At 42.7% G+C, this 23,180-nt stretch overlaps 1 protein-coding gene and 2 pseudogenes across 2 annotated transcripts; 2 read left to right on the plus strand and 1 right to left on the minus strand.

The window, feature by feature from the left end:
• Nucleotides 1-427: 427 nt before the first annotated feature.
• Nucleotides 428-11,227, minus strand: NPBWR2 (neuropeptides B and W receptor 2). 2 transcript variants are annotated; one of them, XM_089657489.1, is made up of 2 exons: nt 11,084-11,227; nt 428-2,147 (listed from the first exon to the last, which is right to left on the minus strand). In XM_089657489.1, exon 2 carries the CDS (start codon nt 1,899-1,901, stop codon nt 900-902), a length of 1,002 nt encoding a protein of 333 aa, XP_089513615.1. In that variant the 5' UTR covers nt 1,902-2,147; nt 11,084-11,227; the 3' UTR covers nt 428-899. The 2 variants fall into 2 exon arrangements, with proteins under 2 accessions (XP_089513615.1, XP_089513616.1); XM_089657490.1 differs by lacking the exon at nt 11,084-11,227 and adding an exon at nt 3,495-4,606.
• Nucleotides 8,716-8,921, plus strand: LOC149441334 (U2 spliceosomal RNA; annotated as a pseudogene).
• A 5,852-nt stretch (nt 11,228-17,079) lies between the features above and the next one.
• On the plus strand, nt 17,080-17,233 carry LOC149441335 (U2 spliceosomal RNA; annotated as a pseudogene).
• The last annotated feature ends 5,947 nt before the right edge of the window (nt 17,234-23,180 follow it).

A 23,180-nucleotide genomic window follows, 5' to 3' on the forward strand; every position in this document is an offset into this window, starting at 1 on the left:
AATAGTGCCAAATTGTTGGTGTCAGTGGGAGGAATAGTTTCCCATTGTTGGTGTCAGTAAGAGGAATAGTGCACCATCACAGGCGTCAGTGAGAGGAATAGTGCCTCATTGTTGGTGTCCTTGGAAGGAATAGTGTCAAATTGTGGCAGCAATGGAAGGAATAGTGCCCCATTGTTGCCAGTAAGAGGAATAGTGCCCCATCATTGGTGTCAGTGGGAAAAATAGTGCCCCGTTGTTGGCATCCGTTGCAGAAATAGTGCCAAATTGTTGGTGTCTGTGGGATGAATAGTGCCCCATTGTTGGTGTCAGTGGGATGAATAGTGCCCCAAGGTCTGGATAAAGGCAACCAAAGGGCCGCAGCTTGGAGACCACTGATTTATACCATGTGAAACTCATTCATGCACTTTTAGAAAACAAAGAAATACAATTTTATGTAAATAAAGATGACTTTATTGGGTGGCTGAGACTTACAAAGACTAAAACCATATTTTGCTATGTAGACCTGTTTTTACATAAATATTAAAGCTACAGAACATGGAAAAGGTCTGTGCCTTTCAAAAAAAATTAAGTAGTCCCAATATCCTCCATTCAGTGAAATCGGAACAGGTCAAGGATAATGCGATGAAGGCAACTACCTGAGGCCACTGGCTGGTAAAGGGCCTTTAGTGTTTCTTAGACACAGTAAGGTGTGGTCAGTAAACTGTAGGCATTTAGGCCACGTTTTCCATCTTGAATTTAGGTGCCACATCTTGTTCAGCAAGTCCTAGTTCTAAATCCAAAAAGTTCCCATTTCTTTTTATTCCTTGAGGACATTTTTTTTACTAGGTATCAGCAGTTTGAGTGGTTAGGAAATACACAATGTTTACCATGGTTTAGAAGATGCTATGATCTCATGAACTTCAAGTTGTTCTACACTCCAGCATCTTTCGAAAGCTTTTGCGGAAACTGTCATCTAAGAAGGCGTATAGGAATGGGTTGAGACAAGAGTTGGCGTAGCTCAGACTTGTGATAAAGTAAGAGATGCCAATAACTACAGAGGTCTCCTGCAAATCTGTGGTCAGAGACACTATGGTAGCTAGGTGAAAAGGTGTCCAACAAAAAAGACAAACCGCTACAACAACAAAGACCATGACGGTAACCCTTTTTTTGGCCTTGTCCAAGGCCTTGCCATTGGAATTTAACCTCATATTCCTTAGTTTGTACAACATAAGCATGTATAAGATACAGATGGTGGAAACTGGAATGGCAAATCCCAACATTAGGGTGTAGATACGACTCGCCTTGAACCATAGTTTTTCTGGTTTGGGGAAATTCAGTCCACAGCTCTTAAACTCCATATTGTCCATGTAGACTCCAGCAAAAATGGTAAAAGGCAACACAATAAGAATGACCAAGACCCAAACAAGAAGACTTACAATTTTGGCTCCTCGATAGGTACGGTAGGGCATCCTCTTGGACCTTACAGTGGCCAATACGACCAGGTAGCGGTCTATGCTCATGACAGTTAGAAAGAAAATGCTGGAGAAGATGTTGTAAAGATCTATGGACAAGATAATCTTACAAAGGACAACACCAAAAGGCCAATAATGAAGAAGAATCTCAGCAATGTTGATGGGAAGGACAAGAGTAAATAAGTCATCAGCAATTGCCAGGTTTAGGATAAAGAGGTTGGTGACCGTTTTCATCTTGGGGGCTTTGAGAATGACATAGATGACCGCTGTGTTTCCAGTTAATCCAACCACACAAATGACTGAGTAGATCACTGGGAGAATGATGTAGAAATTTGGTGACAAGTCATTGGTAGGAAAATGTGTTTCAGAATTAGAATTTCCATAATAGCTACCGAGCCCGGACAGGTCATAGGAAGCATTGGGAATGCTCAACAAAGAGACATTCTCCATGTTCCTTCCTCTCCAATCTTGGCAAATGACAAACAGCAAATTAGGTTTAAGACTCTACAGTCAATAGCTCACTGCATGTTCCAAGTTTGCACCAAATTAACCTAGTGGTTCCAGGATCTGAGCACCAGCTGTGCATATTAGGCTAAGCCAGCACTGGAAGACTTGTCCGACTGGGAAGCAGGCTGTGGTCTTGGAGAAGTATCAACGGTGTTTAACTGTCCTTCGGGGTTGTAATCTGCTTAATTTCTGAAAGACAAAAAAATCAGACACTTTAATTATTTTTAGACAGCAGAGGCTGTCTGAACAAAGCCAAATTGGGAGAGCAGCCATGAAATATTTATATGCCTTATGTAGTTCTCTACGAGTTTCATAAAATGTTTCCACACAACATGCAGAAGCAATAAAACATTTAACTGTAACACCACTTTATTGGCAATGAAGCTATTGTGAGACAGATATGTTAAATGATGACTGCTACTAAAGACCTTTGGGCAAAATACATTCATTAATCATAAATAATAAAAGAGAATTAAAATAGAAGGAATGTGTCTGTGAATAAATGATTTTATTTAGAAATATTTAAATGTTTTAAACCCATATCTGTTTTTTAGAACATGAACAGCTCTCCAGTGGCACCCTTTTATGGCACTACAGCACCAGTGGGAAACCAAGTGAGGTTTTTAAAGCCCAACTCCGGTCAGAAGGTTTATTTTAGAGATGAGGGGCTAGAACCTCCTACCATTTTTTTTTTTTATTTATATGCTAGTGCTGCACTATCCTATTGTACCATGGTCTATGTTGCACTATCCTAGTGTACAATGGTCTGTAATATACAATGAAGGAAATGCTTATTTGATCCCCTGCTGATTTTGAATGTTTGCCCACTCACAAAGAAATGATCAATCAAAAAATCGAATGGTAGGTGTATTGTAACACAGATAGAATAGCAACAAAAAATTCAAAATAAATGCATGTCTAACAAATTTATACACTGATTTGCATGTTCATGAGGGAAATAAGTATTTAATTCCATTCACAAAACATGACTTAGTACTTGGTGGCAAATCCCTTGTTGGCAATCACAGAGGTCAGATGTTTCCTGTAGCTGGCCACCAGGTTTGCACACATCTCAGGAGGGATTTTGGCCCACTACTCTTGGCAGATCCTCTCCAAGTCCTTAAGGTTTGGTTTGGTGGGAAAAAAAATAATAATAAAAAAATAAAAGAACCTATCTGAGTCTTGGTATGCAAATTAGGGTGGCCATGGTCCTTTGCATCAGAATACTCTTCCTAATGTTACAACAACAAAAGGAATACAACAACCCCGTATGCCAAACAAAATGTGCCCCATATGCCCCCATCCCATATGCCAAACAAAATGTTTTTTTGGCTAAGGTCAGTGTGCTTGTATCTGGTCTTGGCCGTAGGTAACAATTGGTGCCAATTCTTGTTTGTTAGCCTTTTGGCTGTGATTTTGTGTCGTGGTCATTAGGTTTCCGATGGCACCAGTCCCGCTCAGGGGTGTTTCCTTTGGGTGCACCCCAATGCTGCTATTGGTTGGGACACTGCCTGAGGTCAATGAGTGGTCCCTTACCCTGTCACCTTGGTGGTCGGTGATAAGTTTAGGGCGGAAGGATGGGCTCTGCCATGCCAGATGCTCCCAATACTTTGAGGCTGGTCGTGGTCTTCATTTTGTGCAGAAGAAGCTGATCGAGGGTCTTTTTGGAATGTTGCGAGAAAGCATTTTTTTGCATGCAGTGTTTCCCGGCGACTGGACTGTTTGACATTCCTTTCTGGAAGAAGGAGGACCTGCAGACATGTTTGCTTCGGAAGGGCGAGAAGGAGGAGGACCCGCTGCTGGAGGGCATCTCTTTTCGGTGCACTGAGAGCAAGCAGCGGGTCCCTATCATGGTACACATGTACAATCCATTTGTGTGAGATGAGGAAGTTTGGCCCTTCCTGTTAACGTACTGTGATTTTGTGTCTGACCAATGTTTTCAGTACATCCAATGGCCATAGGAAGCTCTGGGTGTAGTTTAAGGCTGACCATGAAGGGATTGGGGGGGGGGGTGAGGGACCCCCCTGCAGGCTTTCTCCATAGGGAGCAATCCTGGTTACCTATGGTACCCCAGTCAGCCTTTGTTTTGCAGGATCTGTTTTGCCTTAGTACACACTAAAGATGCATGTACAACTGGGCAGGTTTGCCGAAACTGCTATAAAGCGGAGCACAAAATAGCGGAGTGTCCCGTTGGGTGGCAATGCCATATCTGTGGCAGTGGGCTACACCTGGCAAGACAGTACCCTAAGGTGGCACAAGAAAGGGTGGAAAACTCAGATGTGGTAAAAGATGGTGGTATCAGCGAGACCTTGGGGGTGCAGCAGGCACGGGTCTCCTCTGCTGATGTGGTACAGGGTGTGGTTCCCAATGTGACTACCCCAGTTGTGGAGATTGCCTCTCTGGATCCTCCCGGTGAAGCAGCTGGAGAAGAGGGGGCTATTTCTCCATCCGAGGGTTGTGTCCCTGAGGTTCTGGCTGCAGAGGGAAAGGAGGAGGCTAAAGGCCATCAGGAGGAAGCTGTGGAAGAGATGGACCAAAGTTCATCCCTTAACCTCCCTGGCGGTATGATTATTTCGGATTTTTGGTGCTGAAAGCGGTACCATTATTTTGAATGGAAATTTGGCGTTTATATTGTAGGCCTGTAATTCTTAGGAATAACTCACTGAAATCTGTCCAAACAAGAGTCTAGTAAACATTCCGGGTATGATAAAACTTGAAACACGAAATCATAAATTATAATTTAATAAATAATCGTAAAAAATAATAATAAATTTAATTCAATAATATAATCAAACCAAAAACACTGAAATTTTAAATATACCGCCAAGTTCGCACATCACTGAGCAAAGTCGCAAAATTGTTTTCAGTGTCTGATGAGGAATTTCCCCCACGAATCATTATCACTCAATTCTGCAAGTGGGTCTGATTTACTATCGCTGTTCTCTAGCCGGTCCAAAACCGCTTTTGACCTAAAGGGACGCTTTTTGGACGCCATGGACGTTTCTCAGTTTGCAGGCAATAAGAACAGTAAAAATGCAGGCAGGGCGCCGGACAAAGCACTCGGGACAAAATGTATGTGAAATGGTTTGATACAGGAATGTTTTACTATGTGATTTTAGTGACTTCACTTTTTGTCATTTTCAAATTTCCAGCCGTTCCGTCCCCCGTACGTCCCGACGCCCGCAGGGGATGGAACCCAGAAGACAGATGCCGGCATCTGCCGGAGGAGATGGCTGGGGACACTGCAGGGGGGACATCACGGGAGCACAGGACAAGGTAAGTGATCGAGGGATCGCAGAACAGCGCCGCATGGTAAGCCCAAGTGTAGCTCGGGGTTACCGCTTGTGGTACTGAAACTTTACCCCGAGCTACACTCGGGAATACCGCCAGGGAGGTTAAGAGGAAGAATCCCCTTCCCCCTCTGCAAAGATTGAGGAGTGGTCGAGTAGTGAGGAGCCTGGAAGTGCTGTGCTGGCGGAGGAGTCAGACTCATCCATGAAGTCGTTTGCCAGTTCTGGACAGGTGGAGAACTTCCAGGAAGTGATGGGGTTCCGCAAGCCTGGCAAAGCAAAGTTAAAAAAGCCTGAACCCTCCATGAGAGGTGTAAAAACAGAGGAGCCTGCCAGAACAAGTAAGACAACAAGGTCCAGAGGTAAATTACCCTGAAGCAGATGACACCTGTATTTTTTGAACCTGCCTAGTTAAAACTGTATGGTGCGGCTGAGGGTTTGTTGACTAAATGTGAGGAGCATCCGCTCGGCCTACAGAAGAGCTGCAGTTTTAAAGCTTTTGGCTGCATCACAAAATGACATTTTTCTTTTGCAGGACTGCAACATGGATGAAGTGCCTGGGACTTCCGAGTACGGTCATTAAGTAAAGAATGAAATAGGGGGGGGTGGGGGTGTTATTTAAAAATAAAACTTTTAAAGTTAAAGTTTTTCATGTGGTGGTGGGTCGGTGTGTTGGTTTATGTGGAGTGGTGTGGTGTGGAAGGTGTTTGTGGTGTATGCTAGCACAAATAAAAATGAAATAGAAAATTAAGTTTTTTTTTTTCTTGGAGGGAGGAAACCCACATTACTGGTGGGGGATTTTTTTTCTTGGAGGGAGGAAACCCACATTACTGGTGGGGGATTTCAACTATATTTTGGAGAAAAAAGACAGACATGGGGGTGGAGGAAGTTGCTATACCTGGGAAAGTGGTGCATATGTTTAGTTTGAAGAATGGGGATGTACATATTTTGGAGATAGTGGGAAAGTATGTTCGTGTATTGATATTTGTTTTGTTTCAAAATGTTTGAATGTAGATTTGTTTGAGGTAAAGAAGGAGCTTTTCACGGATCATGGACGGATCGAATGTGTTGTAAGCACAAAAAAGGTCTGTATGGGAAAGGGGTGTGGAAACTAAATATAAGTTTGTTGGAGAATGAGGAAATAACGAGTGAATATGTGGGTCTGTTTGATAAATGGAAAAGGAGAATTAGGAATTTTGAAGATATGGTGGGAGTGAGTGAAGGTGAGGACAAATTTTTTTTTTTTTTGCTAAAAAAAAAAGGATGTGAGAAAGCTAAAAAAGAAAGTGGGGTATGAGGTGAGTTGTGGCAAAAGAGGTTGAGGATGCTGGGAGAAGATGTGAAATGTGAGATGGAGGGAGCAAGGGAGAGACTGAATGCATTTATGGAACAAAGAGGGAAAAATATTTTATGGCAGGCAAAGGCCGTGCTTAAAGAGGAGGATAAAAAGTGTACAAGGTGTTTTTTTTTTTTTTTGAAGAAAGTATATGGAGAGAAGGTTGAGATGTTGCGCGTGGTGAATGATGGTGAATGAGGATGGGAGGGAAATGAGGTGAAAGAGGCAGATGGGAGTTAGATGCAAATTTGTATGTGAGGAAAGAGAGAGACCGAAGTATGGAAGAAGAGGTGTTGGAGTGTGTTGAGAAAGGTTTGGATAATGTGGACAAGCATCTGCTGTGTGATGATATAATGAAAGGTGAGACAGAGGTATGGTTGAAGATGAAAAATGGGAAGATGCCTGAGAGTGACGGTTTGCCTGTGGAGTTTCATTGTACTTTTTTGGTTGTAAAATATGTGAGTATGTGCGTTCGGATTAGTGGGAAAGAGAGCTTGGCAGGGTGTATGTTGAGATATGCCAGTGGAAGTGTGTTGAGAAATTATAAGTTGTATGAGAGCGATTTCAGGAAGCCAGCTAAGTTTTTTTTTTTTTTTTTGTGGACCGTGGTTTTATATGAGAATTTGAAGATGTATGAGTTGGTATGAATAGCAGGAGGTGGTGAAAGAAGTATGGTGTGAAATAGGAAGGTGATGAGCATTTTGGAAAAAAGAGAAGGATTGGAAGTAGTAGGTGGGTTGAATGAAGTGCAAAGCAGGAAAGTATGGAAGTAATAAAAAGCTTGTGAATAGACAGATGTGGCATGGATGTTTGTTCACAGTTGTCTGCCTATGAGAGAATTTTAGAGGAGAAGCTTGGTGGATAGTGAGATGTCCGAGAGAGGGGTGTAGATGTGTGGAGCATGTGTTTTTGGAATGTGGATATGCTGAAGATGTATGGAAGTGTTTGTCGAAAATGGTGAAGGGATTGTTTGGGATGAAGCAGATGACTTTTGAGATTGTAAAGTTTGGATTGCGTAAAGTGGGGAAAGTTGAGGAAAGAGTGTTGTGGATGTTGGTAAACTGTGTAAAGGAGAGTTTGTGGGATGTAAAAATATTCCTATTTTCAAAAAAGAAGAACTAAGTATAAGGGAGTGCGTTTCCATGATCCGTGGAAGGCTCTATGTATATGCATACTGTGATTGTAGGAAATATAGTTTGGAGGAAGCGCAAAAGGTCTGGAAATTGAGTAGGTGGAGTGGGTGATGAGATGAATAATAATGGGTGCGGAGTTTTGCAAGTTAAGTGAAGGGTGGAGGATGTTGGGAGTATGTATTTGGAAATGTAATAGTATGATGTTTTGTGTAATGGAGGGTGGTTTAGATGGGGAAGAAAAATATTAATGTGAATTATATTATGGAGGGGGGGGGGTGTTATATTGCAGTTTCGGAGGGAGGTAAAGGGGTTTTTGTGTTTTTTTTTTTTTGTGTGATGTTAATTTGTTCTTTTTTTATTTTTAGAGTGATACAATGGTGAAGGGACAGTGGTGGAGGGTGTTATTATTCTATATATGGAGGGAAAGAATTTTAGGGAAAGTGTTTTGTGATTATGTGAGAGGGTGATTAGTGACTTCTTAAATAAAATAATTTAAAAAAAAAATAAAACCTCACAGGTCTCCCTTCAGCAGTGGAGAGGGAGAGAGAGCAAATATGCTAATTAGATACAATGCTCTCCCTAGGTTAAAATAGTATGGTCCAAAATCATCATTGATTGAAGCGGGGGATGGTGGGAGGGGTGATCTGTTGGATCAGTGCGTGTCCAATCCAAAAAAGTAGGGGTTTTCTGGGTGGGAAATGTGTCAGACTAATTTGCATATTTTTGAATTTGAGGGCTGGGCAAGGATTAATGCAGTTAGGTTGCAATTGGATCAAAACACTCTCCCTAATGTGCAACAACAAAAGGAGGGAAGGAAAAAAAACTGGGTCTTAGTATGCAAATTAGGGCGACCATAGTTCTTTGCATCAGAATACTCTTCCTAATGTACAACAACAACAACAATAAAAGATGTATGGCATATGGGAATAATAAATTATTATTTTTTGGCTAAGGTTAGTGTGCTTGTGCTTGGCCATAGGTAATAATTGTTGCTAATTCTTGCTTCTTGGCCTTTTGGCTAAGATTAAGTGTAGTATCTGTTCTTATCAGTCCTCGGGCCTGCCCTGAAGTCTAAGGGGGGGGGGGGGGGGTGGGAAGAAATCTCTCTTCGGGAGAGCCCCCTGATCTAGTACTTGGTGGTTAGCTTTGGCTAGCCACAAGGAAAGGGGTTCACCAGGCCTTTTTGGCTAGGTGTGGAAACTTCAGTCTCTGTCAGGAGCCTCACACCCTGGGAAATCAGGGTCCTAAATTTCAATCCTTGTCGGCGTAGTGTGTTACCAATTGTTTTCTTGGCGACTGTGCCTGGAGACCATTGACAAGGTTCTTGTGTGTAGTTCTGGGATGATTCCTCACTGTTCTCATGATCATTGACACTCCACGAGGTGAGATCTTGCATGGTGTACCAAATCTAGGGAGACTGAAAATTGTTTTGTGTTTCTTCCATTTGTGAATGATTGCACCAACTGTTGTCACCTTCTCACCAAGCTGCTTGGCGATAGTTTGGTAGCCCAGTCCAGCCTTGTGTAGGCCTACAATCTTGTCCCTGACATCCTTGGACAGCTCTTTGGTCTTTGCCATGGTGGAGAGTTTGGAATCTGATTGTTTGATTGCTCCTGTGGACAGGTAACAAAATGTGATTAGCAGCACTCCCTTTTAACAGACTGCTTCTAATCTCAGCTTGTTACCTGTATGAAAGACACCTGGTAGCCAGAAATCCTGCTGAATGATAGGGGATCAAATACTTAATTCCCTCATGAACATGCAAATCAGTGCATCATTTGTTAGACATGCATTTCTTTTGAATTTTTGGTTGCAATTCTGTCTCTGTGTTACAGTACACCGAACATTCGATTTTTAGACTGATCAATTCTTTGAGTGGGCAAACATTCAAAATCAGCCGGGGATCAAATACTTATTTCCTTCATTGTACTATCTTGGTGTACAATGGTCAAATATACTATCCTAGTGTACAGTGAGCTGTCATATATTAATCTAGTGTAGAATGGTCTGTAATATACTACTCTAGTGCACAGTGGTCTGTAATATACCAATCCAATGTACTATGACCTGTATTATACCAATATAGTGCCCAGTGGTCTGTAATATACCAATCCAATGTACTATGATCTGTATTATACCAATATAGTGCACAGTGGTCTCTAATATACCAATCCAATGTACTATGATCTGTATTATACCAATATAGTGCACAGTGGTCTGTAATATACCAATCCAATGTACTATGACCTGTATTATACCAATATAGTGCACAGTGGTCTGTGATATACCAATCTGATGTACTATGACCTGTATTATACCAATATAGTGCACAGTGGTCTGTAACATACCAATCTAATGTACTATGACCTGTATTATACCAATATAGTGCACAGTGGTCTGTAACATACCAATCCAATGTACTATGACCTGTATTATACCAATATAGTGCACAGTGGTCTGTAACATACCAATCTAATGTACTATGATCTGTATTATACCAATATAGTGCACAGTGGTCTGTAACATACTAGTATTATGTACAATAGTCTGTAATGTACTAATCTAGTGTTGGTCTGTGCTGTACTTGCCTCTATTTTACAGCCACCTTCACTGGGCTGTTTTACACTGTACATCTGCCTGTACTACTGTACGTAACAGCCACCTGCTGCCTCGACTGTACATCTGTATCTGTCCTCCAGCTAGTGTATAACTGGTCTGAGTGTCTCTGCTATACAACTGTCCCAGTGATATGACTCTACCTTGTGACTGCCATGAACATACAGAACTACCATACAGCTTCTGCAACTGTGCAGCTGCCTAATCTAGTTCTGATTTACTATAGACCCAAAAAGCTATCCTGAATGTAGGTTTCTATTGTTCTGTCATCCAAACTGAAAGTCTGTATTCTAAAGCTGCTGAAACTTTGCATCTTGACAGCCCTCCTTGCTATAAATCTTTTCTGGAAATCAGCCCTCTATATCTGACTCCACCATATAACTGAGATGATTGTAAAACTATACTGTACTACCTCCTCTGGTCTTCTGGTTTGTAGAGTTCAACTGCCTCATTTGTACGACCACATCTAGTCCATAAATATATATATATCCTTTATCCAGTAATAATCTTCATTCTGCACAATATATTACTGTACAAAGCACAAAGGAATATAATGAAATTATTTCCAATAAAACTTAGCTGATTTAGTTAAATCTGCTCTGCACTATAGTAGGAGCAGTATATACACACAGTACATATGAATTCTTATAATAAGAATAGTTATTTCCTAAACCCACTTTTTTTTGCCCCCATTTTGGTACCCCCCCAGTAGGTGACTCCTCTATGTGAAGCCCCCAGGATGATCCTTACCTTGCATGCTGTGCAGTCAGTGCCTCAGTGTGCTGTGCCAGTGCTACGCTCACATCTACAAGAGTTCAGACAGGGAGGAGGGTCTGTTATTGCTCTGCTGACGTCTCAGTCTGCTGGAAGCCCCTCAGACACACATCTGATCAAACTTCAGTGTGTACAGAGGGGATACAGGGCTCCACCTGTCCTTATCGCCATCATGGCTGTCCCTGTTCTAGATGTGTCTGATGTACTCCTCTGTATCAGAAAAGGTGATATTAAAGGGACACCTTTCATTAAGGAATGAGCAGATGGCTTGCATTTAAAACGGGGTCTCATCAATGGCTGGCTGGCTGCCATTCCAATCCAATGGCTTCAATACGATATAAGTCACTGAGCTGGATCAAGTATGCAAATCAGAAATCTTCAAGGTATTTGCTCCTTATTAGTTCTGGGCCAGTGACACAAGGAATTAGGAGGCATGTGTACTTTAAAAATCTGAAAGTGTCTAACCCTCTCATGTTCTATGCAGCTGAATGGAGCCACTAAATTGGCCCAGGTTTTCTCCCCTAGTTGGTGTAGCAGCAGCCAGGCACACAGCAACAATCACTCCTTTCTGGAGCAAGGAACAGCCTAGAGATTTGTCTTTTTTAGATTTAATTCTGAAGAAACATGGATGGGGTGCAGGGAGCTGTGGGATACTCCAGCAACAATGCACAGCAATAAGAGGCCACACTTCACTTTATCAAAGCTCCTTAGTACAGTCCCTATAGTAGAAGCTAATGGAATGATCAGTACTGAGACACCATAAAGAAACGTCCAATCCAAACAAGCACAAGGCATAGTAACAACAGTCACTAGGATCCAGCAGGTCAGGTCTGTACTCACAATCTCCCTGGATACTTGGATGCCAATATCACAGACATTTCTCCCAAGAACCCTCCAGATCAGATCCTCAGTGAAATCCCTTGATAAGCTCCAGCTATTCCCTATATTTTAATCTAGCTAGGATCTCGGTGAGCTCCTGCAAGAACTCCAGCTGCACTGGCCAGAGGGGCAGCAGCCCTTCAGGATCAGAACTTTTCCTCATGGACAAGAACCCAGCTGTCTCAAGCCTAGGACTATTTATGCACTCCCCAGCCACCTTCTGGGCACCTCACAGGGATTGGTTGAGAAAACATAAATATTCCGTCAATTTGCCTTTTCTAACCCACTACATTCTAAAATTGCCCAGAAGGCAGGGGGAAATGGTCAAACCTGCAGTTAGAGAATTATAGAACAGCCCACAGCAATCAGTCTGCTCTACTGATTACAGGGGATCCAAAAAAAACAAAATGTATCTAACCTTTCTAGCAACCTATCTAATTTTGATGATGTTCCCCAAACCACTTAGTTGTCACTTTTGCCTTATAGCAAGGTGCTCCATCATGCTGGAAAAGAGATTGTTCCTCACCAAACTGCTCTTGGATGGTTGGGAGAAGTTGCTCTCGGAGGATGTTTTTGTACCATTCTTTATTCATGGCTGTGTCCTTTGAGTGAGCCCACTCCCTTGGCTGAGAACCAACCCCACACATGAATGGTCTCAGGATGCTTTACTGTTGGTATGACACAGGACTGATGGTAGCGATCACCTTTTCTTCTCCGGACAAGGTTTTTTCCAGATGCCCCAAACTATCGGAAGGGGGATTCATCAGAGAAAATGACTTTACTCCAGTCCTCAGCAGTCCAATCCCTGTACCTTTTGCAGAATATTCATTTTTCCTGGAGAGAAATGGCTTCTTTGCTGTCCTTCTTGACACCAGGCCATTCTCCAAAAGTCTTTTCCTCACTGTGCGTGCCGATGCCCTCACAGCTGCCTGCTGCCATTCCTGAGCAAGCTCTGCACCGGTGGTGCACCGATCCCACAGCTGAATTAACTTTAGTCAATGGTCCTGGCACTTGCTGGACTTTCTTGAACAATCTAAAGCCTTCATCCATAATAATTGAACCTCTCTTCTTGAAGTTCTTGATGATCCAATAAATGGTTGATTTGGGTGCAATCTTAGTAGCAGCAGTCTGTGTATCTTTTTGTGCAAAGCAATGATGACTGCACATGTTTCATTGCAGGTAACCTTGGTTAACAGAAGAACAATCATTGCAAGCACCGCCCTCCTTTTTAAGCTTCCAGCCTGTTATTTTAACTCAATCTCCAGCCTTGTCCTTGTCAACACACACCTGTGTTAAGGAGAGATTCGCTGACATGTCAGCCGGTCCTTTTGTGGCAGGGCTGAAATGCAATCAAAATTCTTTTTGGGGATTAAGTTAATTTTCATGGCAAAGTACTTTACAATTCATCTGTCTTCATACTGCTGTAGTATCAAAGTAGTTTTAAACCTCAGACATGAACTATAAACAAAGCTTTTCCCTCTATAGTGTGTACTTGTCTCATTTAAGAACACTATGGGGGTTATTTACTAAAGCTGGTTCACTCAGAATCTCGTGCACCTGTGTACGGTAGCCAATCATCTAACCTCAGCTTGTTCAATTAAGCTTTAGCAATAAACCCTGTAAGCTGATTGGATTCAATGCAGAAGTGCACGGGATTCTGAGTGAACCAGCTTTAGTTAAATAAACCCCCTATGTGTCATTTCTGTCTGATGTCTTGTGCCTCTTCAATCAGAATGAATCACTTCTGACAAGTTTTCTTGACACCAAGAGAAAAATGGTGACAGGCAAGGGACCTCCAGCACACAGCCTCAGCTCTGTTCCTGTGTGGTGGTGGTGGGGGGGGGGGGGGGGTCTCTTCCCTCCAATCAGCTCTCATCTTTCCTCACTGAGATCTGCAGAGGGTAATTTCAACTTTCCACCCTCTTTTTGTTTTTGAACTTTAAGACAAGCTTTATAAATTCAGCACTATGAATGGCTGTAGAGAAGAGAATATTGCAGATAAATAGGTACAACTTATATAGAAGAATTTGTTTACTCTCTGTGTATCACCTGAAGCCAGTCACTACACTGGGTATATGGAAAGCTTTACAGCCACTTTAAGTAAGAAACAAACAAATTAGCTCAAGTCCAAGCTAACTTTTTTAGGAGTTGTTCTGTAAAAATGCCAAGGATATTGTTTCATTAGAATGAACCATACAAAAGACGGGGTCATTGTACCCCCTATTTGCTCCCATTGTGCTCCCTATTGAAAGGTAAACTGTTCATTTACCCTGCCATTCAGAATCAGAGGGGGACGGAGTTGTAGACCTTGCCTCTCTATACAAAGTATCAAAGCATCTCGCTCGTTATTGGATTCCACATTTTTTTTAGCACACTCTTGGAAGTTCACCGCTGTTTCAAATTAATAACTCTGAATTCCAAAGAACATTTTATTTCTCCTGTAGAATGGTTGTTAATCACATCTCAGGCTCACAGACCTATTGCTCTATTAGATGTGTGATATTTAAGTCGCTTAACATAATTACCTTTTCACATGCTAATCTGGAATGTATTACCATAAACTGTGAAATGAAGATGATTTTTAAAGGGGAACTCCAGCCAAACCACTAATTGACAATTTGAAATAACGTTGGCTATACGTGACCCAAATTGCAAATGATTCCTGCTGAATCGGCTGAAGTTTGAGTTGCAGGGGGATTCTGTCAGCACAACTTTGATCTGGAAATTGAAGGAACTGCGTGGGAAAATTCGAAGCCAAACAGTGACTGCAGCCAATCAGATGCAGGCAGTGCTCGGGTGTTCTAACAGGAACAGCGGCTGCCAGAATACAATATCCAGCAAGGAAGATTCCTCCATCCAGGTTGTTTTCCATAGATGGAGGACTCTATTGATTTTCCTCATTCAGCCACCAGGTCTGAACAAGAGAAATCCTCATTTGCATGGCTAGATTTAGAGGTTCTCTTGGAAGAGATCTAAAATGTTGTGGTTGTTAGTGTAACAGGAATAGAAAGGAAATCTTCCAAAGTACCCATTCCAGTGATAAGGGGGAACTTCCCCTGACTTTGATGAAATTTACTTTCACTTTTGTTGTTTATACAGGTTATGAACTGAAGGGAACAGAAAAAATAAATCTAACAGGGTTTCTTACCATGCCTTACGCTATATGTTCCATTTTAAATGCTGATTTATGTATTGCCATACCTCCTTAGACCCAGTCTATCCAGACACTGTGGTTACCTACTGACTTTGCACCATCCACAGGCAGCTTAACTCTGCAGTAAAACAGCAATTAAATCCAGCATAATTTTACTTCAGCTAATTTCAATACAGACCATGTTTTTTCCTTTGAAGTGTAAAAGTACAATGACTTTCCTAAGGCCCCTTCCACACAATTGGTCCAATTGGGTCCACTTGTCAGTTTTTTTTCAGGTGGACCCAATCAGACCCTCCGCTTAAATGGTGTAAATGGACTTGTGTACACCTGCCTACCTCCAAATTTGATATTATTATTATACAGGATTTATGTGGCGCCAACAGTTTGCGCAGCGCTTTACAATATAAGGGATGAGGTCGGTGATGTAGCTAGGGGCAGTGTTGTGGATGGCTTTGTAAGCTGAGGTTAGTATTTTGAATTTTATAAGTTGGGTTATTGGAAGCCAGTGGAGGGATTGGCAGAGAGGGGAAGCAGTCGCTGATCGGTTGGTAAGGTGGATGAGTCTAGCAGCAGCATTCATAATAGACTGATTAAAAAAAAAAGGGGATTCTTTCCACTCCCTCTTGGCATTTTGGATCGGAGGGCAGTCAGGTGTAAACAAACAGCCAGTCCCTTTACACCTGACCACCCATAGAGCAGAGCTGTGTCTGTGTCCTCTCTGCATAAGCCGAGTGGACATGGACCTATCATCCACCCATTCTGCTCAGCGGAGAATCTGTGATTAAATCCCCCTCTGAGAAAAGTGGAGTACGACCCGTGTGAAAGGGGCTTGAGACATGATTTTGTAAAGTACGCTTACTGAGGAAACATAAAAGAAACAGGGTGGGTCTAGCTAGGACTGAATTAATTAGCACTAAACAGGAGGGAAGGACAGAAGGCGATACCAAACCACACAAGTAAACAAGTGGGACAGAACCCTATCTAGAACTGGCTTTAGATATATTCTAGGACTAATTTTCACTGTTGCTTTGCAGTAACCTTTGTGTTATCACAACCTACAGCTAAAAACGCTATGTGCAATCATATTGAATGGCACCCCATTGCACCCCATTGCCAACTAATGTGCATTGTTACGTAGCACAACATGCAGAGACGCACTACTGTGCATTATGGTGTGTTGCTCAAAATGCTACGTGCAACTTTTTTGGTTCCTTTTTGGCACAATATGTAGCCCGTTCAATTAATGTGTGACACAACACTCTACAAAGTGCTGGCTTGTGGTATAGATGGCTGTCAATTACAGCAGGTGAATTGTGAAATGATTCCATGACTTTTCTTGGAATAATAAGCCAGCAGGTGACTGAAGCCCACCCAAAACTGAAATCTTGGGTGGATTATTCCAATGAAATAATATCGTAATATATTCGTTGTACCTACACACACCATTCTTTTACCGTCTCATAGCCTGTTGTTCTAGCAGCACAAGTACAGTGCAAACAACATCGTTTGTCTCCATGAGTACGAAAAAAAACCCTTTTATATTGAACCTAACAGGGCTGCCTAATGCCTCTTTTATCATAGAGAATGGAGTCATCTCCATGCTGTATGCTGTGATCTCTGCTGCGTGGCATAACTCACTTTTCAATCAGCATAAGTGGAGTGTCTCAATGCCCTTACCCAGAATCCATTTCTGCAGGTTAAGTTGTCCTCGCTTTTGAGATGAGTGAGAATGGTATTCAATTGTAAACTCATTGATTTTTTTTTTTTTATGTGTCCTCTTATCATGTCCTCTTTTTTCTCCTTTGGGGAGAAACACAATTTTGGATATGTCTCTACAAGCTTTAATAGGAAGATTTTTTTTTAAAGGTTTAGCCAAGTAGGGGGTACACATTGCTAGTGAAATGTTATTATTTACACTCTAAAGCAGTGATCTCCAAACTTCGCTTCTCGGCCTTTTGGCTAAGATGAAGTGTAGTATCTGTTCTTATCAGTGTCCAGTAGGGGTGCTCCACGGTCATTCTAGCTTTGCGGGGATGACTGTTTGTATAGTACCCCTGCTGGTATGATGGGGGTCCTGACGGCTAGTACCGGCTGCAACAGAAATCGAGGCGCCCACAGGCTGCTGGGGCCTGAGAGTAATTCCCCCGGAAAGACCGGAGGGGACCAGTTCCTCCTGATTCGAACGGATCTACCTTGTCTGGCCAGGACCCGTGAAGGCAGAAAGTGCGCAAACCAGTGCCCCCTGAGTGGTCACCTCAGGGGTGCTCTTAGTAACACCTGGGTGTGGGACCCCACAGTGTGAAAAGGCACATGGCCACTGTGTTTACATTTTTTTCTGCACAGTTCCCTCAACCAGGCCTTCTGGCTAAGTTCGGGGCAATTTTTTCTACAGGCCTCAGGGCCTGGTCTGTGCACAATTTGGCACAACCACTTTTTTATTTTTTATTTATTTACCTCCCACGTTTTGTCACTTTCACTCTTTTGTGTGTGTTTTATTTCCTCACAGGATGGAGGGTGTGGGTCCTCGGGCCTGCCCTGAAGTCTAGGGGGAGGATGTGTGGCCTTTTGGTTCCTTCCTCCCCTGTCCCTAGGGGGTTTTCTCTCCGGGAGAACCCCCTGGCCAAGTAGTGTGTGGCTGGCTTCGGCTGGCCACAAGGAACGGTGGTCCGCCAGGCCTTTTGGCTAGGTGGACCAAATGGGAACCTTGTCCCTGTCAGGAGCTTCGTGCCCCGGGGGATCAGGGTGGAGGTCCATCCCCTTCGGGGGAAGGACAAAGCACACCCCTAAGTGCACTTTTTCGTGTGGTGTTTTACACTTGCACTTTTTTTGTGATTCACTTACGGGTTTTTTTCGTTATTCGCACGTTTTCAGACTTAAAAAAAAAAGTGATCTCCAAACTGTGGCCCGGGGGCCGGATGTGGCCCTTTGCTTGCTTTTATCTGGCCCTTCAAGCACTTTTTCTCCCACTGATGCAAGAAACTATTCCTGCCACTGACACCAACAAAGGTGCATAATTACTTTTACTGACATCAACAATGGGGCACTATTTCTCCCATTGACACCAACGATGGGGCACTATTTCTTCCATTGACACCAACGATGGGGCACTATTTCCCCCATTGACACCAATGATGGGGCACTATTCCTCACCCTAATGCCAAAGATGCATTGTTTACTCCAACTGACAGCAGTACAATTTATACTCCCAATGGCCACAGTCCAGCCCCCTCTAAAGTCTAAAGGACAGTAAACTGGCCCTTTGTTTAGAAAGTTTGCTCTAAAGTATGGCCTCTTTTGCCAATATAGCACTCACTCAGGCCAGTGACACTAGTAGTTCTACAGAAGAGTTGAACCTGGAATGCTATTGCTGTAACATGTATAGGAGACTTCTCTCTGTAGTGTAGTTGCCAACTATTTACAAATGGTTGAGGACCTGCTAAAGTCTCTGGCTGCTGTAAGCTGCTTGAAACTGAGTTGTACACCAGTGGGAATGATGAGACAGCGTGTGAAAGAAACAATCTCCCGAGAAGTCAAAGCTGTAGACGCAGCACCTAGTGGTAGTGCACCACACCTGGCTGCTCTCAATCCAAGCTAGAGATAATGAGGGGTGCTCCTGGCTGTCTTGCACTCAAGCTCACCGCTAGGTCCTAGACATGTGCTGTATTGCACTATACTGTCTTTTCTAAGACTTTGGGTATGTTGGCGGGAAGGAATTCAATCAGTCCCTTTAAATGACTCTAAGGGGTTGATTTACTAAAGCTGGAGAGTACAAAATCAGGCTTATTTCTGCATAGAAACCAATCAGCTTCTAACTTTAGCTTGTTCAATTAAGTTTTGGCAATAAAACCTGGAAGCTGATTGGTTCCTATGCCGAAGTGAGTCTGATATTGCACTCTCCAGCTTTAGTAAATAAACCCCTAAGAGTCCAAAGAGCTGCTGCACAGGCCTTGCTGCAGTACAGGTTGGTTCTGGCTTGGAGTCCTAGCTGGAACTATGCTCAGCTGAGCAGCTTGTGATTAATTTGGGATGATCTGTGTCTCACTATGTGCAGATTTGATTGCTTCCCCCTGCCTTCTGGACAGTTCTGGAATGTAGTGTCCTGGGAGAGTCAAACCTACCTGAATAGTTATATGGTCCCAGCCAATCCCTGGGGAAAAGTGCCCAGATGTGGATGGAAGTGAGCATAAATGTTCTGAGGCCTGGAGCAAGTGGTTTCTTGTCCAGGAGGTGAGGCTCCCAGCCTCAAGGACTGCTTTCCTTCTGGGCAGTCCAGCTGTGGTTCTTCATTTGCTCATGGATATCCCAGCTGAGTTATCTGGGAGGCCTATTCTACTGAATTTTACTTGCTGATCAAAGGATTTATCTGGAGATCTGGTTTGAAGAGTCTACAGGAGAAATGTCTGGCTGATATTGGAAGGAGGCATCCAAGTATCCAGGCACATACAGACCAGTGTGTGAGATCCCATTGCCTGCGTGCTACTGCTATGGATTTTTGCATCAGAGTCAGCCTGTGCATCAAATGTGGAAATTTCTTATGGTGTCCCAGTGTAGTTCAGGCTGTTATTTGCTGCTGCAAGGACTGTGCTAGGCAGCTTTGAGAAAGAGACAAGTATCCTCAGGTTACTACTTTGCCCTACTGGGGAATCCCATGATTACCCTGCACCCCATCCCAGTTCAAGTTTTAATAAAGCATCAAAAAATCATACCCCTAGACCAGTGGTCGGCAAGCCGCGGCTCGCGAGCCACATGCGGCTCTTTACACGCTTTAATGCGGCTCTTGTGTGCCGGGCGCCCGCTCCCCTCCCTCCTCTTGGGCGGCAGGGACTCTGCAGCGTGATCCAAAAAAAAAACAGCCAGGGCAGCGCGCTCAAATGCAATGATTGGCCAGTCTCGCTGCCACACACATCCTGATAGCCAGTGATTGGCTGTCAGGATGTGTGTAGGCGGGGCAGCGTGACGAACGTGAGAGGAGCTAGGCTCCTCTCACAGTCCGCCCTGAAGACCGGAACGGCGCGGGAACACTGCGAGAGGAACGCGTGGAGCAAAGGTAAGTGAATTGACACAGGGGGGACTTGGCTTACTACTTGCTACTTACTTACTACTACTATATAAGGGATGAATTAATATGGGGGATGAATTAATATGGGGGATGAATTAATATGGGGGATGAATTACTATAGGGGGGATGAATTACTATGGGGGATGAATTACTATATGGGGGATGAATTACTATGGGGGATGAATTACTATATGGGGGATGAATTACTATATGGGGGATGAATTACTATATGGGGGATGAATTACTATGGGGGATGAATTACTATATGGGGGGTGAATTACTATATGGGGGATGAATTACTATATGGGGGATGAATTACTATGGGGGATGAATTACTATATGGGGGATGAATTACTATATGGGGGATGAATTACTATGGTGGATGAATTACTATAGGGGGGATGAATTACTATATGGGGGATGAATTACTATGGGGGATGAATTACTATATGGGGGATGAATTACTATGGGGGATGAATTACTATAGGGGGGATGAATTACTATGGGGGATGAATTACTATGGGGGATGAATTACTATGGGGGATGAATTACTATAGGGGGGATGAATTACTATGGGGGATGAATTACTATATGGGGGATGAATTACTATATGGGGGATGAATTACTATGGGGGATGAATTACTATGGGGGATGAATTACTATGGGGGATGAATTACTATAGGGGGGATGAATTACTATGGGGGATGAATTACTATAGGGGGGATGAATTACTATGGGGGATGAATTACTATATGGGGGATGAATTACTATATGGGGGATGAATTACTATGGGGGATTAATTACTATATGGGGGATTAATTACTATGGGGGATTAATTACTATGGGGGATGAATTACTATAAATCCTATTGAAACTAAAAACAGTGTGCCATCCTATGTATTTTCAGTTTTAAAAATGTGGCTCTCAAAATAAATTTCAATCGTGGTTTTGGCGAGATTTGGCTCAGTTGAAAAAAAAGGTTGCCCACCACTGCCCTAGACTAATCATTGAGCCAGAAGACTGACTGAAACTGTGTGCCTGGCTATCTTGGGAATTAACCTTGGGACCACTCAGGGGGCCCTTTAGGGGGTGATCACTGCAGTAGGATACTCCGTGCATTCCAAGGGGAACCTGTCAAAAAAATGATTGCTGGCATCTCTTCCTGAAAATGTTAGTTGTTTGGCTGTCATTCCTATTGCCTGGCTCTAGTCCTTTGGGTTACTGAAGTCAAAACACATGTATCCAGGTTCCAGGTCAGTAACTGTGAAAATATTGAAGCCAAAACATTAGCATGACATACAAGACTTTACGTTCCCCCCACCCCAGCTGCCCCCACTGACACCAAAATCTTCTGATTGTCACTTTAAATTGCTTTTGTTTCATGTGTTCTTGCCAGCTATAGCTCCTTTTGTAACACATACTAATGTGGAATGAAATGCATCTGTGTTCTTTTCGGGCTGGTTGGCATGGCAGCAAAGGAGAATGAGACAACAGGTTTGTATAAAAGTTATGTGTTTATTATTTTTTAGTCTAACCTGGTCCCGACCCCTTTTTTACCTTTTTTTTTTTTATATTGTTTTTTCTTTTTTTTTACATGATGTATGTTGACCAATTGGAAGGCTTAAAAGGCAGGAGTTTGGTTTGCAGGACCAATGAAGATTTTTAAAATCTGCTGCTGATTTCACAAAGGGATTTGGTCAAATGACCATCTGCCATGATATTTCTGGAGTTTTTAGCTTCGGCGGAGATCATGTGTTCAAATGTCTGTCTCTGGCCATGTGACCAGATGTAATGGGATCCTGGAGTAGCTTTTTCTGCAGCAGGTGTAATTATTTCATGCCTCCCCCTATTACTCTTTATGATCAATGGGTGGATTAGTTTCAATAGTTCCCCTTTTAAATGCTCTTTTTTTTTTTTTTTAATATGCATATATAAAACGTATCTATAAAAAGTACCCCATGACACTCTTGATGTTCATATCCCTTTCATATATTTTGAGTCTACATCTTCAACTTGTTTTCATCCCCAACGAAAAGAAAAGTTTTTTTGTTTTGTTTTTTTTCTTTGGTCCATCACTTGGGCATAATAGACAAGCGCAGCACGCCTCGTCTTCCACAACAAATGTGTTTTGTTCCTGAACTTCAAAGGAACAATGTATGTGTTCAGCTAAGTTTCTGCTGTGAAAGCATCATTAAGAGTGGCGAATTGTCTGTCTCTCCCAAGGGAAGGAACTGGAAGATTCTTCTCTTGACAGATCCCCATTGGCTGTCATCGACTTCACAGATGGGAAGAGGTTCAGAGAACTTTGCTAAATAAAAGCCTTTGACATTGATGCAATGTGATATTCTGTAATCTGATGTACTGTAGCAGAATCTACATAGAATTAAAGAGCAATCATAGGTGACATGACATCAGATAGTGAACAGAGGGTGCTCTCCAGGAAGCAGAGAGGGAATTTTAGTACCGGTGCAGCATACATTTGATCTGGCAATGAGTGAACCAGTTCAACAGACCCTGAATTAGTGGTAGGATCTTTGGTACTTAGATCTTTAGCCATTTAAAGATCTGTGGTGCTCAGATCTTTATTTTTCCCTAGGTCCATGGTATTTAGATCTCTACCCATCTTTTGGGTATATGGTGATTAGATCTTTTCCAGTCCTTGGATCTTTGATGCTCAGATCTTCACCCATCCATGGTGCTCAGGTCTTTGCGTGCCCCTAAACCATGGTTCTTAAGTCTGCATACATTCTGGATCTACAGTGTTCAGATGTCCTTGGATCTATGTTGGTCAGATATTTAACCATCAACTAGATTTATGGTGCTCATATATTCACATGTACCTGATCCATGGTTCTCAAATCTGAATCCATTCTGGATCTACAGTGTTCAGATCTTCAGATGTCCTTGGATCTATGGTGCTCAGATCTTCACCTTTCCCTAGATCTATGATGCTCAGATCTTCATGTGTCCCTGAGCCATGG

Source organism: Staurois parvus, unplaced genomic scaffold (genome assembly GCF_062004578.1).
Source record: "Staurois parvus isolate SC_StPar_1 unplaced genomic scaffold, SC_StPar_1.0 ptg001004l, whole genome shotgun sequence".
NCBI classification, from domain to species: Eukaryota; Metazoa; Chordata; class Amphibia; order Anura; family Ranidae; genus Staurois; species Staurois parvus.